Raw genomic sequence first — 21,226 nt, 5'->3', positions numbered from 1 at the left:
CTGCACCCGTTCCAGTGCCTTCACATCCTTCCGATAGTATGGCGACCAAAACTGCACACAATACTCCAGATGCAGCCGCACCAGAGTCTTATACAACTGCAACATGACCTCAGGACTCCGGAACTCAGTTCCTCTACCAATAAAAGCCAGTAGGCCATATGCCTTCTTCACAGCACTATTTACCTGGGTGGCAACTTTCAGAGATCTGTGTACATGGACACCAAGATCCCTCTGCTCATCCACACTACCAAGTAGCCTACCATTAGCCCAGTACTCCATCTTCTTGTTACTCTTACCAAAGTGAATCAGTTCACACTTACCTACATTGAACTCTATTTGCCATCTTTCTGCCCAGCTCTGCAGCTTATCTATATCCCGCTGTAACCTGCCACATCCTTCCTCACTGTCAACAACTCCACCGACTTTCGTATCATCTGCAAACTTGCTCACCCAACCTTCTAGCCCCTCCTCCAGGTCATTTATAAAAATGACAAACAGCAATGGTCCCAAAACAGATCCTTGCGAAACCCTGTTAGTAACTGCACTCCAAGATGAACCTTTACCATCAACTACTACCCTCTGTCTTCTTCCAGCCAGCCAATTCCTAATCCAAACCTCTAACGCACCCTCAATGCCATACCTCCGTATTTTTTGCAGTAGCCTACCATGGGGAACCTTATCAAACGCCTTACTAAAATCCATATACACCACATCTACTGCTTTACCCTCATCCACTTCCTTGGTCACCTTCTCAAAGAATTCAATAAGGTTTGAGGCACGACCTGCCGTTCACAAAACCATGCTGACTATCCTTGATCACATTATTCGTATCCAGATGTTCATAAATCCTATCCCTTACAATTCTCTCTCAGAGGAGAAAGTGAGGTCTGCAGATGTTGGAGATCAGAGCTGAAAATGTGTTGCTGGAAAAGCGCAGCAGGTCAGGTAGCATCCAAGGAGCAGGAAAATCGAAGTTCCTGAAGAAGGGCTTATGCCCGAAATGTCGTATTTCCTGTTCTTTGGATGCTGCCTGACCTGTTGCGCTTTTCCAACAACACATTTTCAATTCTCTCTAAGACTTTGCCCACAACAGAAGTGAGGCTCACCGGCCGATAGTTACTAGTTACCAGCCTATAGTTACTAGTTACCAGCCTATAGTTACTAGTTACCGGCCTATAGTTACTTCTCTCTGCTCCTGAAATCTTTTATTTGGAGAGAGCCTTTTAGGCTAATTGTTGAGTATCACAACATTGTTTTCTGAAGCTTCTTTAAAAAAGTTTCTAAAACAGTAAGAATCCTTTATCTTACCAATTGTGATCATTTCTAGAACATCAGGTTGTAAATTTTCTCGCTGAGCTGGTCAATGTGTTCTCAGATGTTTCATCACCATGTTAGGTAACATCAGTGAGCCTCCAGTGATGTGTTGGTGTTCTGTCCCACTTATTATTTATATGTCTCAGTTTGTTGTCATTTTTGGTACTGTTTCTGAAAGGTTGGAAAATGGGATTCAAATCGATGTATTTATTGATGGAGTTCTGGTTTGAATGCCAGGCCTCCAGGAATTCCCGTGCATGTCTCTGTTTAGCCTGTCCCAAGATGGATGTACTGGCTCAGTTGAACTGGAGTCCCTCTTCATCTGTGTGTATGGATAGTTGGTCCAACTAGTGATAGTTGGTCATGTCTTTTGGTGGTTAGTTGGTGCTCATGTACCTTGGTAGTCAGTTTCCTGCCGGTCTGTCCAATGTAATGTTTGTTGCAGCCCCTGCAGGGTATTTTGTATATGATGCTCGTTCTGCTGGTTATTGGTACAGGTTCCTTTAAATTCATCACTAGAACGAAAAGCCAATAAAGAGCTGCAGACCAACATCTACAGGAAAGCCCCACACACTAACCAGATACTCAACTACAGGAGCAATCATCCTAACACCCACAAATGGAGGTGCATTGGGACATTATTTAAATGAGCCACAACACACTGCAGCACCCACGAACTAAGAGAAGCTGAGGAAAAACACCTGTACAACGTATTCAGGAACAACGGGTACCTGATAAGCGCAGTCCACCAATTCCTACACAACAGACCTAAACAAGACGATACAATCCGTCCAGAGACTCGTGCTACCCTGCTATATTTTAAAGACATCTCTGAGATGACGACCAGACTACTCTGGACCCTAGGCATCATGATAGCCCACAAGCCCACACTGAAACAGCTACTGATGAATTTCAAGGACCCCATACCAAGAACCAGCAGAATGAGCATCATATACAAAATACCCTGAAGGGGCTGAAACAAACATTACATTGGACAGACTGGCAGGAAACTAGCCACTAGGATACATGAGCACCAACTATCACTGGTACCCATACACACAGACGAAGAGGGACACAGGTTCGACTGGGTCAATACATCCATCCTGGGACAGGCTAATCAAAGACACACACAGGAATTCCCAGAGGCCTGGCATTCAAACTGGAACTCCATTAATAATCATATAGATTTGGACGCCATTTACCAACCACTCAGAAAATGAACAGGAAATGATATCACCCACCACAACAGACCAAGACACATAACTAGCAAGCGGGACAGAACAGCAGCGCTTCACCAGAGGCTCACTGATGATGTTACTGAGCATAGTGACGAAACGTCTGAGAACAAACCCACCAGCTCAGCGAGCAAACTTACAACTTTAGTTACACATCTTCTCCAAAATCTCAATTTCCAGAAGACAGAGTGCTTTTCTTCTTTCTTTGATACAGAACACTTTACGAACTCCAGTGTACACGACATCGATGCGTCGAAATGCGATGGGTGTTGGTCTGGTTTTTGAAGCGGATCTCTTCACCACTAGACACATCTCACACTGGGTGTTGCAGGGTGTCTGTCTGACCCTGAACTCTGATTGAAGTCCCTGGCTGTCATCACAACATTAGCTGTTAATCCGTCAGCAACAAGGAGCAAGTGTGTGTCCTCTTTTTGTTATTCGCTGTTTTTTAAAGTGTTAGTTTTCTTAATGTAATTCTGAAGTGGTATATTTTGTAATTTTAATACAATGAGGAATCAAATGTCTATTTTAATAATGTAATATACACAATATTCTGAATAGTAATCAACTTTTCAACAAAAAGAATTAAAATTAAAGCTTTGGGGTGTGGGGGAAGTGGTGTGTGTGTGTCTGTGTGTGTGTGTGTGTGTGTGTGTGTGTGTCTGTGTGTCTGTGTGTGTGTGTCTGTGTGGTAAAAATCCGTATGGTCCAGGCTAATATTAATTACTGTTCAGTAATTGTTGGACACGCCTTTTATCCTGTCATTGGAGCTTGGTTTGTATCTTTATATTAAAAAAAACTCTTACATTCTATTTTTGTTTTTGGAAGAAATGACATTTGTGTCATCTTTCCACCACACACATCATTGCACTGACTCCAGTCTCCAGGATTTCCGTTTTATACCCAGCTGATTGTTATATGTGTATCTGTCAGTAACACGAGGTCCATGACAAACCCTTCCAGTAACCAAGAGGATGAAAACTCTCACATTCGGGGCTCCATGTAATGTCAGCCTGATGAATCCCTGAGAAAATATTTGTTGCTGTGAAAACTCTTGACCGAGTTCAGATTCCAGCTTTTATCTACCTGGCTACCATTTGTCAGATGTATTCAAGGGCAGACTGAATCAGAGGAAACATAGAAGGCCAGTGCTCTCACACAAGACCTCGGTGTCTGTATGTCCCAGGCTTTTAATAACTTTCTTAGAACTAAAACATTTGCTGGGATCTGCTTATTCACTCTATCTCCTCTGACTAGCTGCTCTCTGGTTTTCACAAGAGGAAGGGTCAAGATTAGAAAAGATGGAAAAGTTCTGCAGGTCAGGTAGCACCTGAGAAGCAGGGAAATCAACATTTCAGGCAAAAGCCCTTCATCAGGAATCTTCACACGATGATGTTCATTCACTTCAGAAGCAGCCCTCTTCTCTTCAAGCAGCAACACCTCTAGACCTCAATTGGTAGGGGTCACATTTGCACTCTGTTTCATTGAGTAATACAGACAATGGAACAAGGTTATCAGGTAAGAACACAGGCCAACAGATGTAAGCTCGATCTCTTCATTCCTTACTCTGCCAGGCTACAGGAGCAGTGTGTTATTCATTACTCAATGGCAATCTTCAGTTCATCTTCAATTAAATTCATTATTAATATCCTATACAAATGAGTCAGTGCTGTTGTGGCAATGTTCCTCGACTATGCCAGACTAATGCTTTGGGGGTACAGCCTCAAATCACACATTTGGTGGGAATTTAAATTCAGTCGATAATTCAGGAATATAAAGTTATCAGTAGCAATCATACATGAAGAGATCTTCAATTGTTGGAAAAACCCGTGTGTTTCACTTGTCCTTCAGGGAAGGAGATCAACCATCCTAGCCTGGTGTCACCTACATGTGACTCCAGACCCACAGCACGTGGCTGATTCTGCAGCAGTTGCTGCTTGCTATCACTGTGGCAGTGAGGATGAATTCTAATTTGTGGTTTCAAATCCCAGCTCCAGGATTTGTGCATAAAACCTACATCTAATCCAGTCCAAGAAATGCTGTCTTTTGGGTTAAATGTTAAACAGAGGATCCATTTGCTCTCTCAGGTGAATGTAAAAGACCCCAGGGCCATTTCAAAGAGCAGGAATGTGCTCCCCAGTGTCCCAGACAGTATTTATCCCTCATCAACAAAAATAGCTCACATTGATGCTTATTGGGAGCCTGCTATGCACAAATCAGCTGGCTCGTTCTCTAGCTTAGGATGCCAAAATCAAGGAGTAGTGGCACTGGTGGAGGTTTCAGAGATAGGGAATAGGTGAGTTTTTTTAGTGAGGGTGAGGATGTCACTGGATAGGCCAATATTTATTGCCCAACCCTAATTGCCCAGAGGGCAGTTAAGCTTCAACCACATTGCGATGGGTCTGGAGTCACATGCAGACCAGACAGAGTAGAGATGGCTGATTCCCTTCCCTAAAGGATACTAGTGAGCCAAATAGGGTTTCCCCAATTGGCAATGGTTTCATGGTCTTCATTAGATTCTTATTTCCAGATTATTGTTGAATTCAAATTCTATCATCTGCCACGACAGGTCCTTAGAACATCACCCGGGTTTGAGTTATAGTCTAGTGATAATACCAGTTTACTATTGCCTATCTATGCAGGGACTTGAAAACAATAATGAGAATTTTAAAATGGTGTCAAGAAGGTGGATGAACAGGAACTGATGAGAGTTTCGATCCACGAAAGATCAATTTAATTTCACATCAAAAATCACAAATGCTGAAAATCTGGAAGAAAAACAATGCTACAATTACTCAGGAGTGGCAGCATCAGCAAGTGAGAGAGCCAACACGGGGGCAAGTGGGGATCCTGACACAATCCTGGTCAGAAACCAAAAACTGAAGTTATTTTTTGAAATAAACTAATAATGAAGTATAACAGGCAGTGTGGTTACTGCTTAATTAGGGAGCCACCTGCCTGAGCACTGGCAGCTCCAGCATGGGAACTGGTGTGAGGAGAGCACCTACAATATGGGGGTACTAGAGAGGTAAAAACAACATAATTGAAAAGGCAGGGCTGAAGGATCAGAGGGAAAGCAGCTCCAGAAGCAACACTGGAGCCGCAGAGGCGGTCACTCATAACACGGTGGCACAGTGGTTAGCACTGCTGCCTCACAGCGCCAGAGACCCGAGTTCAATTCCCGACTCAGGCGACTGACTGTGTGGGGTTTGCACATTCTCCCCGTGTCTGCGTGGGTTTCCTCCGGGTGCTCCGGTTTCCTCCCACAGTCCAAAGATGTGCGGGTCAGGTGAATTGGCCATGCTAAATTGCCCGTAGTGTTAGGTAAGGGGTAAATGTAGGGGTATGGGTGGGTTTCGCTTCGGCGGGTCGGTGTGGACTTGTTGGGCCGAAGGGCCTGTTTCCACACTGTAAGTCTAATCTAATTTCTCTTCAGTGCTGCCTTTCCATACACCCATTCCCCCCAAGGGAATAATCTGTATTAGTGATCTTCCTGCATGAGGACTGGGAGATCTGTCAGCACAATGTTAGAAACTCTGGACATGATTGCTGACTCCTAAAGCACTGCTCAGAGGTCATGGGTTCATCTTCCATCATAGCAGCTGTTGGAATTAAAGTTCAGTGAATAAACAGCAAGATTTACAGCACAGGAAAAGGCCCTTCAGACCATCATATCTGTACCAGTCAAAAATAACCACCTACTTATTCTAATCCCATTTTCCAGCACATGGCCAATAGCCCGGTATTTCTTGGTATCAGAAGTGCACAGCTAAATACTTGTAAAATGTTATGAGAGTTTCTTCCTTTACCATCCTTACAGGCAGATTTCCAGATTCCCACCACCCTCTTGGTGTAAAGAAAAATTACTCACATCCACTCTAAACTTATTGGCCCTTACCTTAAAATCTGGAATATAAGGCTAGTCACAGCAACAGTGCCAACCAAGAAAAGACCTATTTATTCCCACTCCCATTAGCCAGCCAAACTTCTATCCATGCCAATATGCTAAACCAAACTTTCTGAAGAAGGATCAGTGGTCCTAAAACATTAACTCTGATTTCTCTTCACAGATGCTCCCAGACCAGTTGAGCTTTTATAGCATCCACAAATTTTTCGGTTTTTATTTTCTGCAACACGCCTGACTTTGCTAGAAACATCTGCATCCCATGAAAGAATTGGGGGGGGGTTGCTGTTTAAGTTGATACCCACCATCTGATTAATGCTCCAATGTCCATGAGAAAATCTCCTGGCAATAGGAATGAACTGGGCATTTCCCAGAGTGATTCAGCAGCTGTGGGAAAAAAGCAGAGTTAATGTTCTGATGATTAATATTCTTCCCAAGGATACTGCCAGAACTGCTGAGTTTCTCTGGCAATTTCTGTTTTTATTTCAGATCTCCAGTATCTTTGTTTTATGCTCAGAATGATTCGGCGAACAGAATCACAACAATGATTCTCCAATATCTTCCTGGGGGCCAGGAAATTTCAGCCCATTCCTTTCATCTTGATGATCTTTTATTAAAATAGATGTAGCTTGACTAGCTGAACATTTCTGTTTTTGCCTAAGATCTCTTTGTTTTTCCACTCCAATTCAACACAGGTTTTCTCTTCCTATCCTTGAATCACATTTTACTTCACATTTTTATGCCCGGATTTGTAGTAACCTAGTTTTCTGCAGCCTACCGTACACACCAGACCCACAACCATGACCTCCTCAGTTTGGTACAACCAGCCCATTTAAATATTGTTCCTCCAATTAGTAAACCTGTAGCAGCTTCTGTAAATAGTAAATGTGAGGAGCTTGCTAATCACCATGCTCTCCTGTATCTCATTGTCTTTTTGAAATCATGCGTTAAGTATCCCTGTGTAAAAGGAAATAAATTTCAGAAATCAATGAATCAGATCATCAATAATCATTTAATTGGATTACAAAATCAAACTTAGTATAAATGCTGTTATGACCTGAAGAAACCTGTAAAGATTTGTTCTTCTAATGGTCACGACACACAGTACATACATGGAGACAGTGATTTACATGCTGCCAGTTCTGGCTTTGTCAAGAGATCATTAACACACAATGTGACAGACAGTATATATTAGGGTCACAGCTACTCATACCTTCAACCATTAACATTATATTTGAGCAAATAGTTTCAGTTTTAGCTGCGAACTTGTATGTTAGCATTGTTTACACCATGTTTTCTCTTTGAATAATTATAGCTGCTTAGTGCAACGGCTAGTGAATTGTGGCCTTGCTTTTCTCAAAACGTAAGTACAATTAGATTATTAGTAGAAGCAAGCTGAAGATTACATATTTTGGCCACTGTTTTAACTACTCACAAGTTGAAAAAAAAAGTGAAATTCCGAATAAGTCTGTGCAGGTTTGTTTTCCCATAAAGTGTCAGAGCTTGGCATTCATATATTCTCTGTCATTAAAAACAAAATAAAAAATTGCTGCAAGTGAAGTTTTGTCTATATTTGTGCACAGCATATAAAAGCAACTAAGCCGAGGTAAAGCAGTCCTTTTACACAGTTCTGTCTGTCCCTGAATGCTTCCTAACCACTTTCCCATCATTAACCTGGTCAACTGCCAGTGTTTCCACTTCAGGCTGGCTCTGTGATGTGGTGATATGTGGGATTCGGTGAGCCACACCGATGTGATGTGGCTTGTGCTGCTTGTCTCTGGCTGGACTCTGCTGCTCCACAGCGCCACGCTCAGAAGGAATGGGTGGAATTAGCAAAGGCCTCTCCTTCATCAAGTGTGCTTCAGCAGATTCCCGTGCTTGCAGGAATGGTGTAGGGTCTGGCATAGCATCTAAAGGCTCCGATCGCAACATTAGCTTTCTTCCATCAGTTCCAAGTCTGTAAACTTCTGCAAACTCTGTGTTTAGTGGAGTTGAAAGACTCTTTTTCATTCTACGCCTTGGGGTTTCAGGCATCTTGTCTTTGGGTGGCGATGGTTTATAGTTGGTAGATGCAGAACCTGCAGCAGACTGACTGTCACAGGCTCCTGGGACTGACGACATCAGCTTTTTTTTGGTTGCATGCAGCTGAGAAGTGAGGTATGCAATGGTGCTTGCCCTCTGCTCCAGCTCACTTGACAACATGCTGAGCTTATGACTCTTCAACTTTAGCTCCTCTAAATATTTTTTCTCTCGCTCCTTCATCGTGTTTTCCAGGACTACTATCACTGCATTCTTCTTCTCCAAATCTTTTATCAGTTCATTGTTCTCATCTTCTTTGGCTTTTAGCTGAGATTCCAGTTCTTCATATTTTTTTCTTAATTCCTCACTTCTTGAATCACCGTTCCCTTCAAAAGAAAACATAAACAATCAGAGCGATGAAGGTGAAAATTAAACAGAATTAATAAAATAATTGTCAGTGTCCTGCTCCAAACTTCGCTTAGATATTGACAGAACTGCAATGCCTTTCCAGCACTTTCTTTAAAAACTGTTAAGTGTGGAGGAGCTGGATGAACAAAGTTGTTGATATCAATCTGGCAGAGATAACTCGAGGTTCAGAAGCTCTGCAGTGTATGATTAAGGTTAGACTGCATCACCTGTAAAATCTATCAAATATTGGCACTTTGCCCACAATCTTCATCAGTTATGAGTTGTAGGACAGAATCTGATTTCACACCAGAGTACATTTGCCCTGCCCAGCTTCTAGATGTTGAAGTGCTGCATTATATTCACAAAGAAACAGTGGTTTCATCCCTCAGTCACAAAGCTGCAATGCAGATATCACTGGCCTGCCAGTCAGCCACACTCCAGCCAAATTCCTTCACCCTTTCAGTCCCATGCTAATGCTGAACTCCTGTTTTAAAAATACTCCCTTAAATTATCTGACAATAGACACTTATAAATGTGTCACAAGTGTTCTTTCTAAAAGATCAGGAATTATGCTGCTTTTCATTAAAAAGGCACAGTTTCTCTCTGGGGTACATCAAACACCATCAGTCTGTGGACACAGCCATTTACTCTTCAGAGTCAGGACTTTCCAAGCGTTGCCCTTTGCTTACCTTCTGCACCATCGCTTCCCACCCCAGTGAAACATTCACTGTGCATTGATTTGTTCTCCTTGTCGTCTCTCTTACCTCTCCCTCCCTTTGAAGCATGCCAACACCCTCCTGCTGTTGCCCTGTTCCATTATCAATGCTCCTGAGGAATTCACACCATGTGGATAGAAATCTGTGACTAAAAACAACCAGGACTGGTACCTGAACTGTTAGCAGAGAAGCAACACAAAGGTGATACCACTGGCCACAGATTCAGTGTATTCAGGCCTCAGTAGCAGCTTCTTATTTTTTGGAGGATTGTCATCCAACTCCAAGGAACTCCTCAGTGTGGGTTCAATTTCATAAAACAGCCCCAGTATCACTACAGCAAAAGTATTATTAGCTCTCCAAGGCCTTTGGAATGGTAACAAAGGAATATTCATTTTAGTGATTGATTAAATGCCAATAGCCAGTCACTAAGTGAATTCTCGGATCTGAGTAGATGCACATTTGCGTGAAGTTGCTGATGCAAGCCAAGAATTCAGTTCAGGCTTCTGCTCCTAATCGCTACAGACAGTCTTTATCTGAGCCAATCATATATTGAGACTATGTTGATTAACTGTGAGACTAACAGCACAAAGTTCTCTTCAAACCAGAGTCTACACCAATTCTGTCTGATTTCTTATGAACAACACGAGCTTTTCCTATAGTCAAATAGCATCTTACAGGCAGAATAATTTAACCAACTCTTTCAAAGAATGTTTGGAACTATTTTGCTTTTTTTTTAATATCATGAGATATAGATATTCCCATTGTCCAGAGGTTAAAAGTGTGAATGTAGTAGAGTTGTTGTAATGTTTGACTTTAACTTTTCCAATATTGATTGGAACCTCTAAGCAGATGGTTTGGATGGAGCTGTTTTTGTCAGGTGTGTTCAGGAGGGTTTCCTAACTCAGTACATTGACAGGCCGACAAGGGGAGAGGCCATTTTGGATTTGGTGCTCAGTAATGAGCCGGGGCAGGTGTCAGATCTTGTGGTGGGAGACCTTTTTGGTGATAGTGACCACAACTGCCTCACATTCTACATAGCTATGGAGAAGGAGAGAAGCAGGCACAATGGGAGGATATTTAATTGGGGAAAAGGAAACTATGATGCTATCAGACATGAGTTGGGAAGCATGGACTGGGAGCAATTGTTCCATGGAAAGGGCACGATAGACATGTGGAGACTGTTTAAGGAACAGTTGTTGCGAGTGATGAATAAATGTGTTCCTCTGAGACAGGCAAGAAGGGGTAAGATAAAGGAACCTTGGATGACGAGAGCGGAAGAGCTTCTCATCAAAAGAAAGAAGGCAGCTTATGTAAGGTGGAGGAAGCAAGGGTCTTGCTCAGCTCTAGAGGATTACAAGCAGGCGAGGAAGAAGCTCAAAAATGGTCTGAGGAGGGCCAGGAGGGGGCACGAGAAAGGCTTGGCAGGAAGGATTAGGGAGAATCCAAAGGCATTTTACACTTACGTGAGGAATAAGATAATGATCAAAGAAAGAGTAGGTCCGATCAGGGATAGCATAGGGAACTTGTGTATAGAGTCTGAGGAAGTAGGGGAAGCCCTAAATGAGTTTTTTGCTTCTGTCTTTACTAAAGAAAAGGACCTTGTAGTGAATGAAACCATTGAGGAGCAGGTAAGCATGCTGGAACGGATAGAGATTGAGGAAGCTGATGTGCTGAAAATTTTGACAAACATTAAGATTGACAAGTCGCCAGGGCCAGACCAGATTTGTCCTCGGCAGCTTTGGGAAGCGAGAAATGTGATTGCTTCGCCACTTGTGAAGATCTTTGCATCCTCGCTCTCTACCGGAGTCTTACCTGAGGACTGGAGGGAGGCAAATGTAATTCCTCTCTTCAAGAAAGGAAATAGGGAAATCCCCGGCAATTACAGACCAGTCAGTCTCACATCTGTCATCTGCAAGGTGTTAGAAAGGATTCAGAGGGATAGGATTTATGACCATCTGGAAGTGCATGGCTTGATTAAATGCAGTCAGCACGGCTTTGCGAGGGGCAGGTCATGCCTCACAAATCTTATTGAGTTCTTTGAGGATGTTATGAGACAAGTTGATGAGACAAGTTGATGAGGGTTGAGCGGTGGATGTGGCGTAATGGACTTCAGCAAGGCATTTGATAAGGTTCCCCATAGTAGGCTCGTTCAGAAGGTCAGGAAAAATGGGATACGGGGAAATGTAGCTGTCTGGATACAGAATTGGCTGGTCGACAGAAGACAGTGAGTGGTAGTGGAAGGAAAGTATTCTGCCTGGAAGTCAGTGGTGAGTGATGTTCCACAGAGCTCTGTTCTTGGGCCTTGACTCTGTGATTTTTATTAATGACTTGGATGAGGAGATTGAAGAATGGGTTAGCAAGTTTTCAGACAACACAAAGGTTGGAGGTGTTGTTGACAGTATAGATGACTGTTGTAGGCTGCAGCGTGACATTGACAGGATGCAGAGATGGGCTGAGAGGTGGCAGATGGAGTTCAACCTGGATAAATGCGAGATGATGCATTTTGGAAGGTTGAACTTGAAAGTTGAGTACAGGATTAAAGACAGGATTATTGGCAGTGTGGAGGAACAGAGGGATATTGGGGTGCAGGTACACAGATCCCTTGAAATGGCCACCCAAGTGGACAGGGTTGTTAAGAAAGCACATGATGTGTTGGCTTTCATTAACAGCGGGATTGAGTTTAAGAGCCGTGAGATCTTGTTGCAGCTCTATAAAACTTTGGTTAGACCGTACTTGGAATACTGCGTCCAGTTCTGGTCGCCCTATTATAGGAAAGATGTGGATGCTTTGGAGAGGGTTCAGAGGAGGTTTACCAGGATGCTGCCTGGAATGGAGGGCTTATCTTATGAAGAGAGGTTGACTGAGCTCGGACTTTTTTCATTGGAGAAAAGGAGGAGAAGAGGGGACCTAATAGAGGTATACAAGATAATGAGAGGCAAACTTAGAGTCGATAGCCAGAGACTATTTCCCAGGGCAGAAATTGTTAAAATGAGGGGTCATAGTTTTAAGCTGGTTGGTGGAAAGTATAGAGGGGATGTCAGAGGCGGGTTCTTTACGCAGAGATTTGTGAGAGCATGGAATGCGTTGCCAGCAGCAGTTGTGGAAGCAAGGTCATTGGGGACATTGAAGAGACTGCTGGACATGCATATGGTCACAGAAATTTGAGGGTTCGTATATTAGGTTTATCTTACATGAGGATCAATGGTCGGCTCAATATCATGGGCTGAAGGGCCTGTTCTGTGCTGTACCGCTCTATGTTCTATTAGATTAGACTTACAGTGTGGAAACAGGCCCTTCGGCCCAACAAGTCCACACCGACCCGCCGAAGCGAAACCCACCCATACCCCTACATTTACCCCTTACCTAACACTACGGGCAATTTAGCATGACCTGCACATCTTTGGACTGTGGGAGGAAACCCACGCAGACACGGGGAGAACGTGCAAACTCCACACAGTCAGTCACCTGAGTCGGGAACTGAACCCGGGTCTCAGGTGCTGTGAGGCAGCAGTGCTAACCACTGTGCCACCGTGCCGCCTATGTTAAGAGTCAACACATTGTTGGAAACAGGAGCAAAGACCCTTTGCAGTTTGAGATCAATTGCTTGTGTCTCATGTGAGGAAGTGTAAAGAACCTGAAGAAAAGAGAATAAAGAATTGAAAACCTTGGCAAACAACCTCAGCGCACCCTGTGAACTGGAGCCTGCGAATTGCTGCCCTGCTTGTTTTATCTCTTTATCCATAACACCCATGTTTTATTTTCAGTCTGTGTCTGTGCCTAGAAATATGTTAGAAGAGAGTTAGATAGCAATATGTCAACAGTTCATAGTTGTTTACTGTAGTTAATAAAAGGACAAAACGTAATGCACAGTATGTGAATGAATATAACATTTGAAATAAAACAGATAAACCAGGAGTACAAATTTGAGCTAAAAAATAACAAATGGCTATTCCCTAGACATGGACTGCAGGATGACTGAGATTGGGACCGAGATATTGAAAAAGGAGAAAATGAGGACTGAAGATGCGAGAAAGTCAGGGTGCTGGGAAAGCACAGCAGGTCAGGGCACAGCAGGTCAGGGCACAGCAGGTCAGGCAGCATCCAAGGAGCAGGAGAATCGACGTTTCAGGCACACACCTTTTATCAGGGGCTTATGCCTAAAACGCTGACTCTACGGCTCAGCGGATGCTGCCTGACCTGCTGTACTTTTCCACCACCACACTTTTTAACCCTGGATATTGAAGGGTGTGAGATATTTAGGGAAGATAAGAAGCTAGGAAAGGGAGGAAGACGACTCTGTTAATTAAAGATCATATTAGCACAATAGAGAGGGATGGCCTTAATTCAAAAGATTTGGATATAGAAACAGTTTGGTCAGAGCTGAGGAATGACAAAGGCTTGCATGCAGGCCTCCCAACAGTAACGAAATGGGAGGACAAAGTATCAAGGAAGAAACAACGGAGGATTGTCAAAAAGATCCAGCAATTATATCACAGGAGATTTTCACCTATGTATGGTTGAAAAAAAAATCAGTTGAGAAAAAGGTAGTCTAGAAAAGAAATTCATTGAATGTTTCCAGAACTATTTCTTAGACCAGCATATTATGGTACCAGCCAGACAGCAGACCAGTGGTTTTGGCCAGTGAGATAGGATTAATTACAGATCTCATAGTTCAAGTACCCTTGGGAAGCACTGACCATGACCTGTATGTAAAACTCAATCATGTTATGGGAGAGAACCGTCGGTCCAAGACTATTCTGAATTTAAACAGGGGCAACGATGAGGACATGAAACCTTGACAAAATAAATTCAAAATTTAAGTTAAGGGATAGAGATACATGGCAAACATGTAAGGGGATATTCCAGAAAACACAACAGATTTCAACAAATATTTCAACAAATGCCAAGAACTTGTGCCTAACTTAAAGAAAAACTCAAACTCAAAGAAAAGGTATATAATTTTGAAAAGATGGGTCCCAGGTCAGAAGATTGGACAGAATATATAAAAAAAGCAAAGAATTACTGACAAATTAATTTGGAAGAAAAAATTAGATATGGAAGAAAGATGGCCAGAAATATAAAAACAGATAGGAAATGTTTCTCCAGATACGAAAAAAAAGAAAAGGTAACCAAGTGTCAGTCCTATAGAAAATGAGTCTGGGAAATAGAGATGATTGATGAATTGAACTGAAAATTTGTAGTGGTCTTCACTAAAGAGGTTACAAGTAGCATCCTGGAATAATTATAAATCAGGAATTAAAAAGGAGGGAGGAACTCAAGAAAATTACAGTTATAAGAGAAGTAGTAGTGAGTAAATTACAGTTACTAAGGAGTAAGTTGTTGGAATTGCTGAGTCCTGATTGTTGGGTTTCATCCTAGCATCTTAAAAGAAGTAGCCAGTGAAACAATAGATGCATTGAATTTAATTTTCCAGAGCTCATTAGATTTAGGGAAGGTTCCTTTAAATGGCAAATGTAACTCCTGTAATATCTTTATTCAAAAGGAGAGGGAGGCAAAAAGCAAGAAACTGCAGGCCAAAGTTTGGGAGAAGATTTGTAGCTCGGGTGCTCGTTATTATGGTCCTGTTCGCTGAGCTGGGAATTAGTGTTGTAGACGTTTCGTCCCCTGTCTAGGTGACATCCTCAGTGCTTGGGAGCCTCCTGTGGAAACATCACAGAAGCGCTAGACAGGGGACGAAACGTCTGCAACACAAATTCCCAGCTTGGCGAACAGAACCACAACAAACTACAGGCTAGTTAGCTAAACATCTATCAGAGGGAAAATGTTAGAAACTTTTATTAAGGATATTAGAAAAGGATACTTGGATACATTCAAATAATCAGGCAGAGCCATATGGTTTTGACAAAGGGATATTATGTTTGATAATTTACTGGAATTCTTTGAGGAAATAAGGCATTTGATAAGGTGATACATCAATGGTTATTAAGGAAAACAAAAGCTCATGGTGTCGGGTGTGATGTATTGATGCGGATAGAAGATTGGAAACAGAGATTAGGAATAAGTGGGTTTTTTTCTGGTTGGCTGGATGTCACAAGTCAGGTGCCAGAGGGGTTGGTGCTGGGGCTTAAACGGTTTACAATTTATAGAAATGATTTGGATGAACAAAGAACATTACAGCACCAGAACAGGCCCTTTAGCCCTCCAAGCCTGCGCTGATCCAGATCGTTTATCTAAAACTGTCGCGTATTTTCTAAGGATCTATATACCTTTGCTCCCTGCCCATTCATGTATCAGTTTAGATACATCTTAAATAACATTATCGTTCCCGCCCCACCACCTCCACTGGCCATGCATTCCAGGCACTCACCACACTCTACGTGATTAAATTTCCATGCATATCTCCCCTAAACTTTTCACCTCTCACTTTGAACTTGTGACCCCTAGTAATCGAGTCCTCCATTCTGGGAAAAAGCTTCTTGCTAGCCACCTTGTCTACACTTCTCATGATTTTGTATAGGTCCCCCCTCAACTTCCGTCTTTCCAATGAAAATAATCCTAATCTACTCAACCTCTCCTCACAGCTAACACCCTCCATTCATCCTGGTGAACCTCCTCTGCACCCTCTCCAAAGCATCCACATCCTTTTGGTAATGTGGCCACCAGAACTGTATGCAGGATTCCAAATGTAGCCAAACCAAAGTCTTATACAACTGTAACATGACCTGCCAACTCTTGTACTCAGTACCCCTTATGCCTCTTGACCACTCTACTAATCTGCATTGTCAATTTCAGGGAACAATGGACCTGAACCCCCAGACCTCCTTGAACATCAATTTTCTCCAGGACTTCTCCATTTTTTGTATAATTGGCTCTTGAATTGGATCTTCCAAAATGCATCGCCTCACATTTGTCCAGATTGAACTCCATCTACCATTTCTCTGCCCAACTCTCCAATCTATTTACATTCTGCTGTATTCCATGGCAGTGCCCTTCATTACTACTCTACCAAGCTTCGTGCCATCTGCAAACTTGCTAATGAAGCAACCTACACCTTCCTCCAAATAATTTAGGTATATCACAAACAACAGCAGTCCCAGCACAGGTCTTTGTGGAACACCATGGTCTCCATTTTGAGAAACTCCCTTCCACTACTACTCTTTCTCCTGCTGCCCAGCAAGTTCTCTATCCATCTAGTACACCCAGGACCACATGTGATTTCACTTTCTCCATCAGCTTACCATGGGGAACCTTATCAAATGCCTTATTAAAATCCCTGTATATGACATCTACATCCCTTCCCTCATTAATCAACTTTGTCACCTCTTCAAAGAATTCTATCTGTTTGTAAGACATGACCTTCCCTGCACAAAACCACGCTGCCTATCACTGATAAGCCCATTTTCTTCCAAATGCACATATATATATCCGATTTCTCCAGTAGCTTCCCTACCATTGACATCAAACTCATTGGTCTGTACTTACCTGGATTATTCCTGCTACCCTTATTAAACAAGGAAACAACATTAGCAATTCTCCAGTCCTCTGTGACCTCCCCACGTTCAAGGATGCTGCCCCAGCTATTTCCTCTCTCGTTTCCCTCAGTAACCTGGGATAGATCTCATCCAAACCTGGTGACTTGTCCACCTTAATGTCTTTTAGAATACCCACCACTATCCCCCTTCTTTATGCCAACTTGTTCTAGAGTAATCGACATCTATCCCTAACCTCAACATCCGCCATACCCCTCTCCTCGGTGAACACTGATGCAAAGTACTCATTAAGAATCTCACCCATCTTCTATGACTCCCCGCATAACTTTCCTCCTTTGTCCTCGAGTGGGTCAACCCTTTCTCTAGTTACTCTCTTGTTCGTTATATACAAATAAAAGGCTTTGGGGTTTTCCTTAACCCTGCACACTATAGATATTTCATGGTCCCTTTTAGTTTCATAATTCCTCATTTCAGATTGGTCCTACATTTCTGATATTCCTCCAAAGCATTGTCTGTCTTCAGTTGCCTAGACCTTATGTATGCTTCCTTTTTCCTCATAGCTAGTCTCACAATTTCACCTGTCATCCATGGTTCCCTAAACTTGCTATTTCTGTCCTGAATTTTCACAGAGGCATGTCTGTCCTGAACTCTAACCAACCTCTCTTTAAAAGCCTTGAATGTGGATTTACTTTCAAACAGCTGCTCCCAATCCACATTCCCCAGCTCCTGCTGAATTTTGCTATCGGCCTTCCCCCAAATTAGCACTCTTCCTTTAGGTCCACACTCTTCTTTGTCCATGGGTATTCTAAAACTTATGGCATTGTAATCACCATTCCCCAAGTGATCCCCTACTGAAACTTCATCCATCTGACTGGGCTCATTCCCCAACACCAGGTCCAGTATGGCCCCTGCCAGAGTTGGACTATTTATATACTGCTCCAGAAAACCCTCACAAATACTGCTCCATCTAGACATCTAACACTAAATCAATCCCAGTCAATGTTGGGAAAATTAAAATCTCCCATCACCACCACCCTGTCGCTCCTACGTCTTTCCATAATCTAGTTACATATTTGTACCTCTATCTCACGCTGGCTGTTGGGAGGCCTGGAGCACAACCCCAACATTCTGACCTTCCTATTTCAGAGCTGTGCTCATATTGCCTCACTGCTCGAGCCCTCCATAGTGCTCTCCTTCAGTACAGCTGCGATATCCTCCCTGACCAGTAATACAACTCCTCCACCCCTTTTCCCTCCCTCTCTATCCCACCTGAAGCATCGATATCCTGGGATATTTAGTTGCCAATCATGTCCTTCCCTCAGTAAGATCAATAACATCATTCTCCTAGGTACTAATCCAAGCCCTAAGTTCACCTGCCTTATCTACTACACTTCTCGCATTAAAACAAATGCACATCAGACCACCAGTGCCTCTGTGTTCATCATCTGCTCCCTGCCTACTCTTCCCCTTGGTCATGCTGACTTCATTATCTAGTTCATTACTACCTCCGTATTGTCCACCAACCTCCTCATTTGGTTCCATTCCCCCTGCTACATTAGTTTAAACCCTCCCCAACAGCATTAGTAAAAAAACCCCAAGGACATTGGTTTCAATCTAGCCCAGGTGTAGACCGGCCAATTGATAATAGTCCCACCTCCCCCAGAACTGGTCCCAATGTCCCAAAAATCTGAACCCTCCCTCCTGCACCATCTCTCAAGCCATGCATTCATCCTGACTATTCTAATCATTCCTACTCTGACTAGCACATTCCTGATAAAGGGCTTTTGCCCAAAACATCGATTCTCCTGTCCCTCAGATGCTGCCTGACCTGCTGTGCTTTTCCAGCAACGCATTCTCGACTCTAATCTCCAGCATCTGCAGTCTTCATTTTCGCCTAGCAATCCTGAGATTACTACCTCTGAGGTCCGAAAGGATCGAAGGAAGGGGACCTTAATTTGCTGATGACACAAAGATAGGCAGGAAAGTGAGCTGCAAAGAGAACACAAGGAACCTACAAAGGGAGATGGATCGGCAAAGATCTGGCAAATGAAATACCATGTGAAAAACGTGAAATTGTCCATTTTGGCAGAAAAAAATAAGTATATTATCTAAAATGTGAGAGGTTGCAAAACTGAGATGTGGAGGGATTTGGATGTTGTCATTCACACTGAAGGTTAGTCTAAAGGTTGCAGCAGATAATCGGCAAAGCTCATAGAATGTAACGATTTAATGTGAGGGCAATCCTCCCATTCCAGATAGCAGTCGAATAAACCTTCTCGGAACTGCTTCCTTCCCATCAACATCCTTCTGTAATTATGGTAAATAGTACTGTTATGTTCCAGACACAGTCTCACCACTGACCTGCTTAACTGAAGTATAAACACCTGAAATTTACCATTAACTTTCCTGAATTCACTAGCTTCAGAAAAGATTCCATCAGATTGTAAAGTACCAAATATAACCATTCTCTTCGAGAGAAAGAGGGAGGGAGACAGAAAACAGTAAATTACAGATGAGGTAGTTAACATCTATTGAGGGAAATGTGTTAGAATTAATCATTAAAGAGATTATAGATGCACACTTTGAAAAATCCAGTGTAACTGGGACGAGTCAGCATGGTTTTGAGAAATGGAAATTATGTTTAACAAGATGATTAGAGCTCTTTCAAAAAGTATCATGTATTGTGGTTAAATGGTGACCTGTAGGGTATTGCTTTTGGCTTTAGGGACGAAGTGGGCTTCCTTTCACTCAGAGAGTTGAGAGACTTTGCTTCAGAAGGTCATTGGTTACTTTATAAGGTGTTGGTGGATAGATTCTCATTAGGTAAGGGTAACAAAGGTTACCATGAGGAGGTGTAAACGTGGAATTCAAAATACAAGACAGCTATCATTTTAAGTAATGGCAAAGCAATCTCGAGGACTGTTATAGTCCACTCCTCCAATCTCCTATGTTCCAATGTCAGTGAGGGCTTTACTAAAACCCATTGTCCATTCTGATGTTTAAAGCTGCCTGATATTTAACACACAAAAACAAAACATAAGGATATAGGAACAGGGGGGAGGTCATTCAGCTCCTTGAGTCTGTTCCATTATTTGATGAGATCAGGGCTGATCTGTGACCCTAACTCCAGCTAAACCCCTTTGTCCCATTAACTGTAGCAACTCTGTGCAGGAACCAAAAGGTTTCCAAGCAGCCCATTGGTTTGTGGATTTATGACAGGCAAAATACTCACTTTAATTGTTCACTTTGACTGTAATGTGAGTTCCCTGCCAGGTGAGGAGCAGTAACCAACACTGTGCACTGAGGTGTTGTGTACTGCAGGAACAAACAGTTTCTGTCGAACAACACATTACAAAATATTTCTCTCTCTGCATATTTTAGACTTGGATCGGAGGGCTGTTGGTGAGCTGCATGCATTGTCCAGCAGATACTCTGAGAAGATGGGACAGGATCCACTTGAAGGGCTTACAATCGGTGTTGATGGTGAATATGTCAAACAATATGGAGTGCCTATAGGATTTAATGCTATTCACATGTACAGGTTCTGAGCCAGTTTGCAATTCCATACAGTCCTTTAATGATAGTTGTATTATTTTACAAATGGGGATAAGTGTACAATTAATTTAATGCCTAGTATGCAGCATTAACTGTTGTAGATATTTTCCTAATCCATCTGCTCAGAGATGTTATGACAGACCTTTAGAATAGCTGGGCCTTTAACTCAGCCCCTGGCTGAGAGCTGGACCACTGAACCACCAACGCAGCGACTTGGGTCCGAGTCAGTGTGTGCAAAGTACTCCTGAAAAATTATCTGCACTTGGTCACATGACTAGAGATCGCAATAGCTCAGAGATTAATTATTCTATTTGGAAGGTCACGAGCAGGTCAGTGAGGGATGAAGCTTTAAAATTTTAATTCTCGTTTCAAATCTTAATACCACTGAGATGTCAAACAGCTCATTCACTGAGTTGTTAACTATATTTTACTGTCAAACTCTATTTTAAAAACAAATTGGATCTCATATCAATTTCTCCTTTGAGAAGATTACAATCCTAGTCACCATTAAACTAACTTGTTTACCACTGGTATCAGTTTATAAACACAACATGAATCCTGGGTTGAGTATGTCTTAATTCAGTTTTTAACTGAGCACACACCTTCATAATGACTGTCACAAAT

The 21,226-nt window shown here is 42.5% G+C and overlaps 2 protein-coding genes across 2 annotated transcripts in view; one reads left to right on the top strand and one right to left on the bottom strand.

Moving 5' to 3' along the window:
- The window catches only part of dnah10 (dynein axonemal heavy chain 10), a 330,367-nt gene extending 327,430 nt beyond the window's left edge, over nt 1–2,937 (top strand). The window contains exon 79 of the mRNA XM_060844124.1: nt 2,764–2,937. Within this exon, the coding sequence (XP_060700107.1) occupies nt 2,764–2,910 (147 nt within the window). The 3' untranslated portion in view covers nt 2,911–2,937. The remainder of the gene's footprint in view (nt 1–2,763) is intronic.
- A 4,600-nt stretch (nt 2,938–7,537) lies between these two features.
- ccdc92 (coiled-coil domain containing 92) overlaps nt 7,538–21,226 on the bottom strand; it is a 64,638-nt gene continuing 50,949 nt past the window's right edge. Inside the window, exon 5 of the mRNA XM_060843895.1 lies at nt 7,538–8,858. Within this exon, the coding sequence (XP_060699878.1) occupies nt 8,074–8,858 (785 nt within the window). The 3' untranslated portion in view covers nt 7,538–8,073. The remainder of the gene's footprint in view (nt 8,859–21,226) is intronic.

Source organism: Hemiscyllium ocellatum, chromosome 24, assembly GCF_020745735.1.
Source record: "Hemiscyllium ocellatum isolate sHemOce1 chromosome 24, sHemOce1.pat.X.cur, whole genome shotgun sequence".
Lineage (NCBI taxonomy): Eukaryota > Metazoa > Chordata > Chondrichthyes > Orectolobiformes > Hemiscylliidae > Hemiscyllium > Hemiscyllium ocellatum.
This window is presented reverse-complemented; position numbering and strand designations above follow the sequence as displayed.